At 36.9% G+C, this 13,841-nt stretch overlaps 1 protein-coding gene across 1 annotated transcript in view; it reads left to right on the plus strand.

Moving 5' to 3' along the window:
* The window catches only part of LOC150105514 (dual oxidase-like), a 198,691-nt gene that overhangs the window by 135,249 nt on the left and 49,601 nt on the right, over positions 1 to 13,841 (plus strand). Inside the window, exons 21-24 of the mRNA XM_090394863.1 lie at positions 573 to 736; positions 856 to 1,086; positions 4,328 to 4,421; positions 7,321 to 7,370. Coding sequence (XP_090250989.1) covers positions 573 to 736; positions 856 to 1,086; positions 4,328 to 4,421; positions 7,321 to 7,370 — 539 coding nt within the window. The remainder of the gene's footprint in view (positions 1 to 572; positions 737 to 855; positions 1,087 to 4,327; positions 4,422 to 7,320; positions 7,371 to 13,841) is intronic.

Below are 13,841 nucleotides of genomic sequence, written 5' to 3' on the forward strand. Positions count from 1 at the left end.
AAAATGTTAATTTGTACACTTTGAGAGGGGAGACTGAAAGTTGTGTATTGTATTGATTTCTGAAAAATATACTATTGTAAGATTGCACTGCAGGAAACTGAGCCTAGAGATTTAGGGGTGAAGTTAAATGAGTAGTTGAAGTTTAGGGGACATGGCAAAGTGTGCAAAATAATGAATCGGCAGCAAAACTTTCTACAACTATCTCTGATCTTGAGTATTTTATAATATGATAAACTATTTCTTTATTTGTGTAGAGAAAATTACTTCAGCATTGAAGTAATTATGGTAGAAATTTAGGTAGTGGCCCTTCCCATAATGTTTTTACATTATGTTGATACTGAGGAACTGATGCGAAGTCAACAGCCTCTATGTACAAGCAGATTAGGTGCAAAGATAGTTCTTATGCAAATTTAGTTTGCTTACACTGGGATAAAAGATTAAAACAAGAATATAATTAAATATAATATATTAACAGTAACTTTATAGCTAATTTAAAAAAATTTTTAGTATGTGTATGTATACAATTTTTGTTTTTCTGATATTCTGAAATGTTTTAATCTTATTTTTTTCAGAATGACTAGTTTTCAAATTAACAGGCCTGCTGAAGAACCTCAAAACTGGTTCACAAGGAAGTGGAATCATGCAGCCACATTTTTGGAAGAATATCGTCAACATATTTTTTATTTGTTTGTGTTTTTTGTGATTACCATAGTACTCTTCTTGGAGAGATTTATGTGTAAGTAATATAAGATCATCAGCAGTGTATGAAGATTACATTTCTGTCAATTGCCTTGCTTTATCTTTTAAAATAGCATTAATACTGATTTTATAAAATTTAAAATCTTCTCTTTGTAGTCTATTGCTATTTCGCAGAACATATGGATTTACGGCATATTATGGGACTTGGAATTGCTATTACCAGAGGATCAGCAGCTTCTCTATCCTTCTGTTATTCCTTGTTGCTGTTGACTATGTGCAGGAACCTCATTACCAAACTACGTGAATTACCTATTCACCAATATGTTCCTTTGGATTCCCACGTGCAGTTTCACAAGGTTGTTGCTCTCACAGCTCTATTTTTTACTTGTAAGCAAATCCTGTCAATCATATTATGCTCTTTTATTTAAAAATTTGATTTACTGCATTTTTGAAACTGACATTATTGTTAGTGCTCTATGTAACTTGCAAGAATTATTGTTGTAACTGTCCAATTTGCTATGCCTATTAAGTGTCTCCTTAAATTTATTGAACATAAATTTGTTTCATCCTTTCCAGATATGCTTAGAGTTTGGTGAGTAAATGATTACTGTTGGTGTATTGATTCAACCATCACCTCTTGATCACATACTTGTTGGAAGTCTCCAGTGTTAGTCTTATTCTGTAACTTCCATCTCCTCATACGATTTTATGAAAATTCTGTACACTAATCCTTTCATCAACCTGTAGAGAAATGTAATCATATTTATTCTGTCTATTCTCAGTTATCTGGATGGATATAAGTAGATATGAGATAGTTTGCATAACTACAAAAGATTAATTACCTGCTTGTCAGTGTGCTTGTTGTTATTGCAGTGGTCTTCCTGAAATTCCTTGTCCATTATGGTCTTTGTTTCGTCTCCACTTCTATAGTGTGTATGATATAATACCTGCTCAAAGTGCAATAACTTCAATTTTGCAACATTGAACTTACAACTTAGCAAGTTTGTTGGTTGAATGGATAGTGTTTCTGTTCTCCAAGTTATAGGCTGTGGATATTGAAATCTCATTGTGCATGAATGTTTGTGAATATCTTCATGAAATCACAATCCTGTTTTGTTATTGGACTAAAGTAATTTGAAATAAGTCCATGTTTGGTTTTTGGAGCAACTTTCATATTTAATCCTCAACCCTCTAACATTAGGCATTTACTATAAGTTTCTGGTCTTTCATGGGTGCAGTTGACATTAGCTGGTATAGAACATTTAAGTCTCCCCCCCCCCTTTAAAGTCCTAGCATAATTACCATCTTTATCATCTATATTAATGATATCTCCTATGGAGGTCGCAAGACATTTTGTATTGAAATTTTTTTTTTCTCTCTCTCTCTCTCTCTCTGTGTTCTAGTGACTTGTTAAATACTGAGCAAAGAACCAGCTTCTTTATGTTCATCCCTCCTTATAACTTCAGGAATGACAATGACTTCTCACTGTCCCTCCAATCTGTGAATAATCCCTTCTGTATGAATGGAGCATAAACCCTCACCAAGATTATAATATAGTAATTCCTGTAGGATTTGAATCAACTAACATTGTGGACAAAAGGTCATTTTTCTAAATTGAATTTGATAAAATGTTAATTTGTACAATTTGCAAGTTGTGTAGGGTATTGATAGGATTGCATTATAGGAAACTGAGCTTAGAGATTTTGGGAGGGAAGGTAAATGAGTAGCTGAAGTTAGGAGACATGGCAGTGTGCAAAATAATGAAACATATGATATGATTGAGACTTTTAAAACTGTTGAGAGGTGGTTACAGGGTTGACACTGGGAAGTTCTTTCGCTTGGTTGATCAGCGGGAAGGAGTGATGACAAGAGGCCATCCCTGGAAGTTACGAAAGGAAACTGTGAGCAAGAGGGTAAGGAGTGGTTTCTTTCTGTGGAGGGTGGTTGAGCCGTGGAATGCATTGCCTGATGGAGTGGTGGGAGCGAGAACGGTCAGTGGGTTTAAGGAGTGGTATGATAAACTTTGTGTTTCTCAGGGGGGGACCTCCCCTCGATGAGTCTTGACAGACTTTATGTCTTAGAAAGGACCTCCCTCGATGAGTCTTTAGACTCCTTGGAGGCCTGAATAATAATATTACTCGGATGTTGAAAGATTGAGAAAAGTCAGAAATGGAAATTCTCTTTATAAGGTTTTGATATGACTGTAGTTAATGTTGTGATCAAATTTGATCACATGTTCTTGGGAATGGTGGGGGGGGGGGTGAGACAATCCAGAGGCTAGTGACGAAGATGGCATCAAATCTGCTTAAGGCTTCATGTGAGTGGAAGAGAGGGGATATTTATTCTATAAACATGGGGAATTTAGAATGTGAAATTGCCTTCTGAATTTGAGTGAAAATAATGGGACTAAATTTTGATTAGAGATTTGGGGGTGATGGTAAACTTCAGTAGACTGAAGTTTAGAAGGCATATTGCTAGTGTTGCAAACGCTGCACATCATCGTACTGCTATAACAAGAAGTACTCTAACATCTGGTCAGACCACACTTGGAATATCTCAAATCTGGTCACCTGGTTTTAAGTGTGATGTGGAGACATTGGAGAGGGTCCAGAGATGAGTGACTAAGACAATATCAGGATTTGGAATGCTGGCTATGGAGAGGGGCTGAAGAGATGTGGATTGCAAAGTTTGTGGACAGAAGGAAAAGAGTTGATATGATATAGACATTTAAGTTAGTGAGAGGATTTTATTGGATTAATCCAGAGGGAATTATAAAAAGAGGAGAAGGCAAGCAGGGAAGTATCAAAGGCCATCCATGGAAATCATGTAAGAGTGTGGTGAAGAGGGGTGAGAAGTAATTTTTTAGATAAAGAATTGTCAGTGAATGGAATGCATCACCAGAATGTGTTGTTAATGCAAGGAGTGTTAAGGATTTTAAAATTCTATATGATAAATATGTTTTCAGTTGAATGAACCTCCCATGATGAGTCTGTCGACTCCATGGAGGATGCAATAATAATAATTAAGAGTGGAATGGTTTGCTGGAAATGTTTTCATTGTCATTGAATGAATTTAAATAGAGATGATAAACATCATGTGAATAATGGTTAGTTGACCTTCTGTAATGAGTGTTGGGAACTCAGACATCCAGTTGATAACATTGAAGTGGTAACTGAAACAGTATTCATATTCCCCATAGATAACCTGGAGAGCTATAACAATGCATCACTTTATTCTGCCTAGTTCAGCATTACCGGAACTACTGCATATTCTGTATTAAATCTTACACAATATCATTAACATAAGTTAGTAACACTAAAAAAAAAGTACTCCCTGCAGCAGAAATGTTGTGTATATCTCTTGATAAAATTAAAAAGCTTTTATGCTAAAAAAAAGTTTTCAAATGTTAGAATGTTTAGATGGTGAGCCACAAAAATCTTCATGGATCTGGTCATGGCTTACCACCTTAGCTCCTTTTTAACAACTCCTTCATTTCCTTGTCAGCTTAATAGGTTACATAGCTGAGATAACATAGGAAATAGTTACATGTAAAGTAGTATGAATTTTGAAATACCAGTTTTGCTTTGATCTAAATCCACAACTAGCTAACTCGCATTTTTTTTTTCAGTAATCCATGTCATAGGCCACTGCATCAATTTCTATCATCTGTCTACGCAGCCAGTAGAACACCTAAAATGCCTTACAAAGGAGGTTCACTTTGAGTAAGTAATCTTACTTTGTTTTATGTATCCTATCCACAAAATGTAACAACCTCTTTGTTCTTAATGTAGTTAATTGTTTCTAGTCATTTAGTGTATATAACTTTTGCTAGTACCTTTAGTGACATACAAAAAAACTTGTATGGTTATATTCATTTTATTAAACTCTTTATTTACCTAAAAACATGAGGTCTCAATACCTTGCTGCAGAACTACTAAGGTATCCGGAGAGTTCATAGAAAAACAGTTAATCGAAAGACAATTCATCGAAAATGCAACTCAGAAAAAAACAATTCACTGAAAATTTTATGATAAAAGTGATCCATTTAGAACAAAAACTGAACCATGCAGAGTGAGATAGCAATTCTACTTTAATAGGAAATAATTATAGAACAGTATGGTTTCTTATTATCAAATCTGGTCACCTGGTTTTAAGTGTGATGTGGAGACATTGGAGAGGAGGATCCAGAGATGAGTGACTAAGACAACATCAGGATTTTGGAATGCTGGCTATGGAGTTATCGGAGAAGAAAGACTATTTCTTGTCCGATAACTGTTTCATGTGTGTTCATGGGACTAATTTGCTTGTTTCTGGGAAGAAAAGCCCAGACACAGGCTCCATTATTATTGTTACTAGTAGTAATGTGCGACTTCAATACAGCAATTATTATGGGATGAATTTTACTCAGATTCGCTATTTGAAATTTTACAAGAAAATGTTGAACCGTCCCAGTTTTCAGTTCATCTATATTTGGGGCAGCAAAGAAATAATGTGTCCAAATTATGTATTACAATAATTCTCTGACTTTGTGGAATTAGTAGAAGTTGTCGGTAAAAGAAGTACTGACAACTTCTAATTCCGCTACAAAAACTGAACCATGCAGACAGCTTCTTGCTATCTGCATGGTTCAGTTTTTCTTCTAAATGGATCACTTTTATCATAACATTTCAAAAAAGTTTCGAAATGATATTAGCAATTCCACTTTAGCAGGATCAATTTAATGAAATTTTAGTTAAAATTTTCAGTGAATTGTTTTTTCGATGAATTGCATTTCCGACAAATTGTTGTTTGAATTTTAATGGAACCAACTGCTAAACCACAGAAACTTACATATTCATTTAGTATAACTGCATTTTTAATAAAAAATGGTAGTTGCAGCTACACCTCTAATTATTAATTCAGAGAACTATTCTTGAAACGTCTGAGACAACCACAACTTTTTTTTAATATTAAGATTTGTAAAATTAGGCATATCTATAGTGCTAATCATTCTAGAAGTGTTGCATTTATGAGTGCAGAAATATAAGGCTGTGGATTATATTGAGGTGCCATACTGCAGGAAGTGAATGAGACTTGGGAGTGATGGTTAACAGTAGACTAGACTAAAGTTTAGAGGGTATATTGTAAATGTTGCAAATACTGCACATTGTAGTGAAAGTACTCTAACATGTAGGGATAAGCAAGTGGTTGCATCACTGTATGAAAGCACTGGTCAGGCCACAGTTGGACTTGGCCACCTGGTTTTTAGCACAATGTGGAAACATTGGAGAGTGTCCAGATATGAGTGACTAAGACAATATCAGGGCTATGGAAAGAGGCTGAAGAAATGTGGATTACAGAGTTTGCCAGACAGGAGGAAAAGAGGTGATATGATAGACATTTAAGTTAGTGAGAGGATTTTATTGGATTAATCCAGATGGGATTATAAAAAGTTGAAGGCGAGAGGCAAAGAACCAGGGGCCCATCCCTGGAAATCATGAGTGTGGTGAAGAGGGATGTGAGGAACAATTTTTTTTTTTTTAGATGAAGAATTGTCAGTGAATGGAATGCATAACCAGAACGTGTTGCTAATGCAAGGAGTATTAAGAATTTTGAGATTCAGTATAATAAACATGTCAGTTGAATGAATCTCCCACGTTGAGTCGGCTGACTCCATGGAGGGTTCAATAATAACAATAATCTTCTATTATTCAAAAAACATAATGAGCAAACAGGTAAGAGGAAAGAAGGAATCTGTCCAGAGATAACATTGTTGTATTAATTTTTGCATCCTTTTGTGTGTAGGATTGATTTAATGAGGGGGGGGGGAGGAACTTATTGACTTTATTATTATTTGACACCTCCAGGGAGTCCAAAGACTAATCGAGGGAGGGCACCTGTTTACAACTGTCTCCCCACTCAATCCGTCAACTAACTGCCACTGCACCAACACCACCTACTGCTGACCACCACTATTTCCACAGACAATCGCCAACATCCATGCCCACGGTGGGATTCGAACCCCACAGCCCTTTGGCTGGAGAGTGGATACGCTAACCACTCGGCCATCGAGGCTGGCCAGACTTGCTATAGATAACTCATAAGCACCAGGTATGGCTTCCTTTAGTTAATGTTAGAATAGCAGGTGTAACTATGGAGCTTTCACGCAGATATTTTTTGTAGTTTATCATAGCAAGTGAGCTTGTGTAATGGTTATTTTCTCTGTTGGAGTTGACTGTATTTAAGTCTTATTGCAGCCAGGGCCATACTTACACTTTGGTGGGTGGGTGGGGTCCCACCTCATTGTTTGAGGCCCTTAAATTGTCCCTACATTTTTGGGTGCACCCCAGCTAGAGCTTCATCTGCCTGTGTATAATGCTGGTCTTGATTGCAGCCATATTGTCAGGTATTCTTTTGTATATATGTTAGATGAATTCTGAAGGCACTGAACATTATTAATCAGTAAAGGAAAAAACTTTATGAAGTCAAAAAGAAATTGCTAATTTGTATACATATATAAAGCTTAAACTAAAAAAACTGGTTCTGTGTCTTAACTCATTTATTTCATAAAATCAGTATTAACTACAGTAGTCACTAGTTAACTAATGTTATTGTATTATATTCCTGTATTTATCTTTCTAGTTCAGACTTCCAACCAACTATAACTTACTGGCTCTTCCAGACGGTTACAGGTAAACTATAGTGATTACTTGCTCTTGTATAGTTTTTATTTGTTTATTAGAGTAATAAACCATAACTAATCATTAAATACCATGCTACTATCAAGGCACTTAAGAACATTTTTAGCTTAACATATTAAATATTATTATGATGTTAATGGAATTATGTAGCAATAAATAATTCTATTATTCAGTATATTACAAATGTTCAAAACTTTTCTCGTATTTTTGTCAACTGCACATTTGCCATTAATACAGACCACAGAGGAAATCTTGAAGATGGCAATAATTGAAAATGAGGATATTCTGGATGTCTGAAGTAATTTTTTCATAAAAAAATTACATGAGGTAATAGAGGCATTACAGAATTTTAATTTCCCACAGAATAGACAAAACTGCTTTTAATTCTAACTTTCAGATATTTGATAGGCAGTTGGTCTCCACCCTCAGTCATCAGTAGTAAAGCTAGTTTCTACCAACAAAATTATAGCAAACTACTAGTTTGCATTCTTAATCCTAACTGGTATTGTCTGAAGCACAGAGACATAGCTAGGGGAGGGGCAGAGGGAGTGGTCCGTCCCGGGCGGCACTTTGAACCGTTTTGAACTTTTGCCGTTAATTCTAAAATGCAGTCTCAAACTCATTTCCAAATATTGTAATACTACTGCAAATTTTTCTCACAATTGCTGTAAGTGTTGCTAGTTGTGAGGAGTTTTTCTAAATAAAATTGATTAAGAATTGCCTACATTACTATGAAATAGACTTCGCCAACAGAAAAGTAGGAAATATAACGTTTTAGAATGTTGAAATTAAAGTTTTACTTCAAAAATAAACAGCGTTTTAATTTATTTCCCTATACGTTGTTTTGACTTGTAGTATTTTTGGCATGTATTGAGAGGGGTGGCAAACTTAGGGACTTCCCCAAGCGGCAAAAGCTCTAGCTACACCACTGCTGAAGCAGCATGTTATGTTTTCTTCTTAGTTGCAGAGTTATTTTTTTTCTTTCAGAATTTCTAGGAGGGGAAAACCCTATTCACCTTGCATCAAAGATCATCTAACTCAAGAAAGTGTTGAAAAAAAGCTTAATGAAAGTGTCTAGTAGTTGATGAGAACTGAACCTATAAACAGCATTGTTTCTGCTGATTTCATATTATCTACGTTACCATGAAGCAACATGGGCACTGCTTTAATAGAACAGTGGTAGATGTCAAGTAATGCAGTTTAATATAGGAAGATGCTATTCAAACCCCAAAATGTGGAATCATGAATGGAGGGTGACTGGTGAGTATAATTCATTGCCTGATGAAAGTGTGGTGATTATGGAAACTAATTTTCACTGTATAATTTAAGGAAATTACAACGTACTAGGATATACATTAAAATAAATTTTAATATATTTCAATATTTCAGCAACGTCACGTTGCCATTTTCAAGAACTTAAGTACAAGACACGTGCATGCAGGCACAACAAAACAGTAAGTGAGGAAGAAGTAAAAAGCTATTATTTCTCCTAAAGTCCTGATGGTGCCCTCTAGTGGGCTATGTTGGTATTCTTGGGCGATTGGGCTGAAGGTCTTCTGATGTAGGTTTCCCAAATTTAAGGAAGTCTCAGGCAGCCAAATTTGTTGAGGTTAGGATCGTTTCTTAGGGCTGAAGTTGATTCCATGAAAAGCCTTCCATATCTGTATTTGCTACGGTGTATTATCATGGCTTTCTTCCAACATATTCTATGGCAGGTATCCAGAGCATGGTCAGCAAGACCAGAGTGACTGTATTGGTGAAAACTGATGTACTCCTTGTGTTCTGAAATTCTGATATTTGCTGTCCTGCCTGTTTTGGCCAAAGTAGGACAGCTTACAGCTGCAAGGGACCTGGTATACACCAGGTAGGTCTAGGGGGGGGGGAGGTTGGTCTTTTGTAGAGCAGATAAGGGATTCCAATTTTTTTTTGATTTCTAACAAGAAGTTATGTTTTTTAAGGATTTTTGTGATTTTTTTCCGAGGTGCCTCGGATGTAGGGTATGGTGATGGATTTAGAGCAATCCTTGTTGTGAGGGGGGGGGAGATTGTGGTTTACTAGTTTCAATATTTTTTGGATTTTTTTGAGGGGGGTAGCCATTGGCTGAGAAAGTATTGAGAATGTGGTTTAGTTCTGTGGTTAGGGCACTGTCATTTGAGCAGATAAATTTAGCCCTGTTGTGTAGTGTCTTAATGACTCCATATTGTTGTGAGGGGAGGGGGATTGTTGGTGAATGTATCTGCCTGTATGGGTGGGTTTTCTATGCTTTCTATATACTGAGAAAACCAAGGTTCCCTCAGGCTGGCAGGTGACTAGTGTGTCTAAGAAAGGAATGCAGTTGTTTTTTTCCTCTTCCAGGGTGAATTTGATTCTAGGGTGTTGGTTGTTTAAGTGTGTTAAGAAGGAGAGGAGTGCATCGGAGCCATGTGGCCAAATAGAAAATACATCATCTACATAGCGAAGCCAAATGGTTGGTTTTTGTGGGGCAGAGTTTAAGGCTTTCTCTTCAAAAGTCTCCATATAAAAGTTGGCCAAGGGTGGGGAGAGTGGAGAACCCATGGCTGTCCCCTCTATTTGTTTGTAGAATTTTCCTTGCCAAGCAAAATAGCCTGAGTTCATTGTGAACTGAAATAGGGCTGTGATATCAGGAGAAAATTTAGCTTGGATTAGCTCTAAGGATTCTTTGAGTGGGACGTTTGTGAATAAGGAGGAGACAACAAAACTGACCATTATGTCAGTGTGTTTGAGTGTAAGGGTTTCTATGCTGGCTTTGAAGTGGGCTGAGTTTTTTTATGTATGAAGGTGTGTTGCCAGTATAGTGTGAGAGCGCTTTAGCCAAATGTTTAGCTAGTTTGTATGTGGGGGAATCAATGCCATCCACTATGGGACGTAATGGCACATTTTCCTTGTGAATTTTTGGGAGTCCATAAATACGGGGGGGGGGGGGGTATAGAGTTATATAGTTTTAATTTGTTAGTGATTTCCACAGGCCAAGAAGTGACCTTCTTAAGGAGCCTGTGGAGTTTTCTAATTTGTGAGATTGTACTCGATAGGGAGGTAATTGGCCCAATCTAACAATAGAGATTTCAGCTTACCTGTGTAATCTTTTTGGTTAAGCAATACTGTGGCATTCCCTTTGTCAGCTTTGGTGATTATTATTTTCTTGTTATTCTTTAATTCTAATAGACATTTAATTTCTTTACTGGGCATGTTGGTTTTAGGTGGTTTAGCTTTGGTCAGAACACAAGCTACATCCAGTCTAATATCATTGGCGACGTGGCTTGGAAGGTGTCTAATACCGTGTTCAATCCGTATCATGATATCCTCAGCAGGTATTCTTCTGGGTGCAATGGTGAAGTTGTGGCCACATGTGAGGGCATTGAGTGCTTCAGGTTTCACACTAAGTGACGACAGGTTAACTACCGTTTCGGTAGGAAGTTGCGGTTTCGAGATCGCATCCTTTTTTAAATTTTTTGATGTGTTGATCTCATACTTTTTTAAATTCATTCTCCGCTGCAGTGCACGAGATGTCGTACAAAATAGACCAAATTTCATGGCTTAAGGTGCTTGAAAGGTCATCTTTGAGTGCCTGTATAGCTGAGTTAGCTTCACTCAGGAAACGGCGAGTGGTGGCAATTTGTTCTCTGAGTAAGGCTTGGCTAAAATATTGAAATATATTAAAATTTATTTTAATGTATATCCTAGTACATTGTAATTTCCTTAAATTATACAGTGAAAATACATAACCAATGTCTAAGCCTTTCCATGAGAATTATGGAAACTAAATGGGTTAAGGCATGATGCAATGATCTTTTTGCAAAAGAGAGAGTATGGACGATCTCCTGTGATGAGAGTCCTCTCACTCAGTGGAGGTCAGATATTAATATCTAGTGTTTGTTGATGATACAAAACTAGGGAGTGTGATAGTTAAGAGATGTAAATGTAAGTGTGTAATAAAGGTGATGTAGAAATCTAGTAGGATCTGAAGACTGATAGGTGAAATCCTACTGAATGTTATATTCAGGCAATGTGATCAAAGAAAAGGAGTAGCAGTAGCATTTAACATCAAACAAGAAAAACTTCTTGATTTGGTTGGCAGTTTCAAGTAATTGCATGGGCAAGTTTCAAAATGGAGAATTGGTCGGTGAAACTTCTATGCCTGTGGTGCCAAAAAGCTCTAAGAAAGAAGAGGAGGAATTTTTCAAGTCCTTAGATAAGGTAGCTAATATAAATGGAAAAGCAGGTCCTTGTTGGAGATCTGGAAGTGTTATAGGAGTATTTTCAGAAAAATTGGGAGAAAAGAGAAAAGCTAGTAATGATAAATGCCTGTTGGATTTCTGTTCAGGATACAGACTATCATCATTAACACTGTCAACATAAAGATGTGCACAGATTTACAAAGAAGGCAGGTCTTACCGACTATATTACCATTGACAGTTGCATCTTCACACTGGTTCAGGATACAAGTGTACAGGAGATTTGAAATTGGAAGTAATCATTGCCTAGTTTTATTCAGAATAAAAATGAATATCATATTGAAAAGAAAAATATTTAAGACAGTGTAAGGTTATGCACATTGTGATGAAATGACTACAAGCTAATATGCTGATGGAAGTGAACTGCAGGATATTAAGGTTAGGGATTTGGGGTGATAATGGGCTGGGAGTTGGTGTGCACACTGCAAAAAAAGTAGATATAATACATCAAAGGATCAGTTTGATGGTGAATGAATTCTCTATATAAAGTTTTTGTTATATCTGGACAATTGCACACGGATTTTGGTCACCAGAAAGGGTAAGGTTTAGTTTTAAGGATGTCTTCAATTTCAACAGTTGTGTGTTGTCTTTTACAGACTGGCGATCATAAGGATGTTTTAAAAGTGGCAAGTATGTTTTGCCTTCTCTTTGATATCAATAGATTGCTGTCTCTTGGATGCTGGTTCTTCCAACCTCTTCAACAAGGACTATCTGCTTATTGACTTGAATGTATAAAATCGATATTTTCAACTGTCGCAATCCAGGTCGAGAGTTAGAAAATTAGAAAGATTGAATGGTAGAGAGTGACGCGAGATTTGGAAGTTGAATTGGATTGGATGAGACAAGAAATGAAATGGTGCGGAATGAAATTAAGAAAATTAGAGTAAAAATGACTAAAACAAATTGTGATGACACGAAAGAGTTAACTAAAGACGAGCGAGTGGCATTGTATGACGACTCCATTATTAAAGGTGTGCTGGATGATAGGATGTACAAGGTATGTTTTCCAGGTGGTAAAATGAGTAGAGTGATTAAGGCAATGGATATGAGGAGGGAGCAAGCAAAGGAGTTGATGGTTTTAATAGGTATGAATGATTTGACAGAGGACAAAGAGCATGCCAGAATGGATATTAGGAGGCTGCTTAGATGGACAAAAGAGAATAGTGTGACAGGAAGGTAGTAAGCATGTTGCCTAGGTATGACTGTGGTGAGATGAGGCGGAGAGTAAGGATTATGAATGATATGTTGGCTGAAATGTGTGAGGAGAGGGGAGTATAGTTTGTTAATGTGTGGAATGAGTTTAAAGGATGAAGTGAACTGTATGGGAGCAATGGACTGCATTTGATTGGTTATGGTGTGAGTCACTTGGAGAGACTGCTGTTTTGAAGGTAGAGAGAATGAATCAGATCAAGTGGGAAGTGATGTGGAAGAGCAGGAGAGTAAGACAAGAGAGATCGAAGAGTTGGTTATGAATGGGGAAGTGAGTGGCATGAGTATAGAAAATGAGAGAATGGGTGTGCAAGAGGAAGAGAAACGGAGGCTCAGGGTGGACAGGGGTACACAGCATGAGAAAGGTGGATGCTCAAGAGGATGTGAGAGAATGTGTAGATAGGAATGGGTTGACCTAGGATCAAAGAGGAAATAGTTGTAATTGAAGAGGGTTCGAAAATGAATAAGCAGAAAGGGAAATGGCCCCAGTCAAGCATGATGAATGAGTGTTGTATTAGTGGAACTAGCTGTAGATCCAGAAATGAGCTGCTGTGTTGGTATACAAATGCTAAAAGTATAAGAAACAAAGCAGATGAAATGGTTGCACTAATTGTCTGTTCACCCAAAGATTGTTGGAATAAGTGAGACATGGTTGGAAGAGGACAACATCCTGACAGGAATAGAGATGGAAGGGTATGATGTGTTTCGTGAGGATAGAAGGGGGGTAAAAAGGGAGGGGGGTAAAAAGGGAGGGGGGGTGCTATTGATGATAGAAAAAGGGTTATCTCCATACAAAGTAGAGATGTAAGAGGGGAAATAGTGCCAGTGGTTTTGAGGCAGTATGATGTGAGATAGAGATGAATGGAATCAAATACTTGGTTGGATGTTGTTATAAACCAGGTAATGACGATGGTGGTGATAATGAAATGTATGATCAAATTAGCCAAGCAAATAACAAAAGGGTGATCATTGTGGGTGATTTTAATTATGGCAATATAGA

Source organism: Typopeltis vanoorti, chromosome 6 (assembly GCF_054136105.1).
Source record: "Typopeltis vanoorti isolate ZY-2024b chromosome 6, IOZ_Tvanoo_1.0, whole genome shotgun sequence".
In the NCBI taxonomy this organism is placed as follows: Eukaryota; Metazoa; Arthropoda; class Arachnida; order Uropygi; family Thelyphonidae; genus Typopeltis; species Typopeltis vanoorti.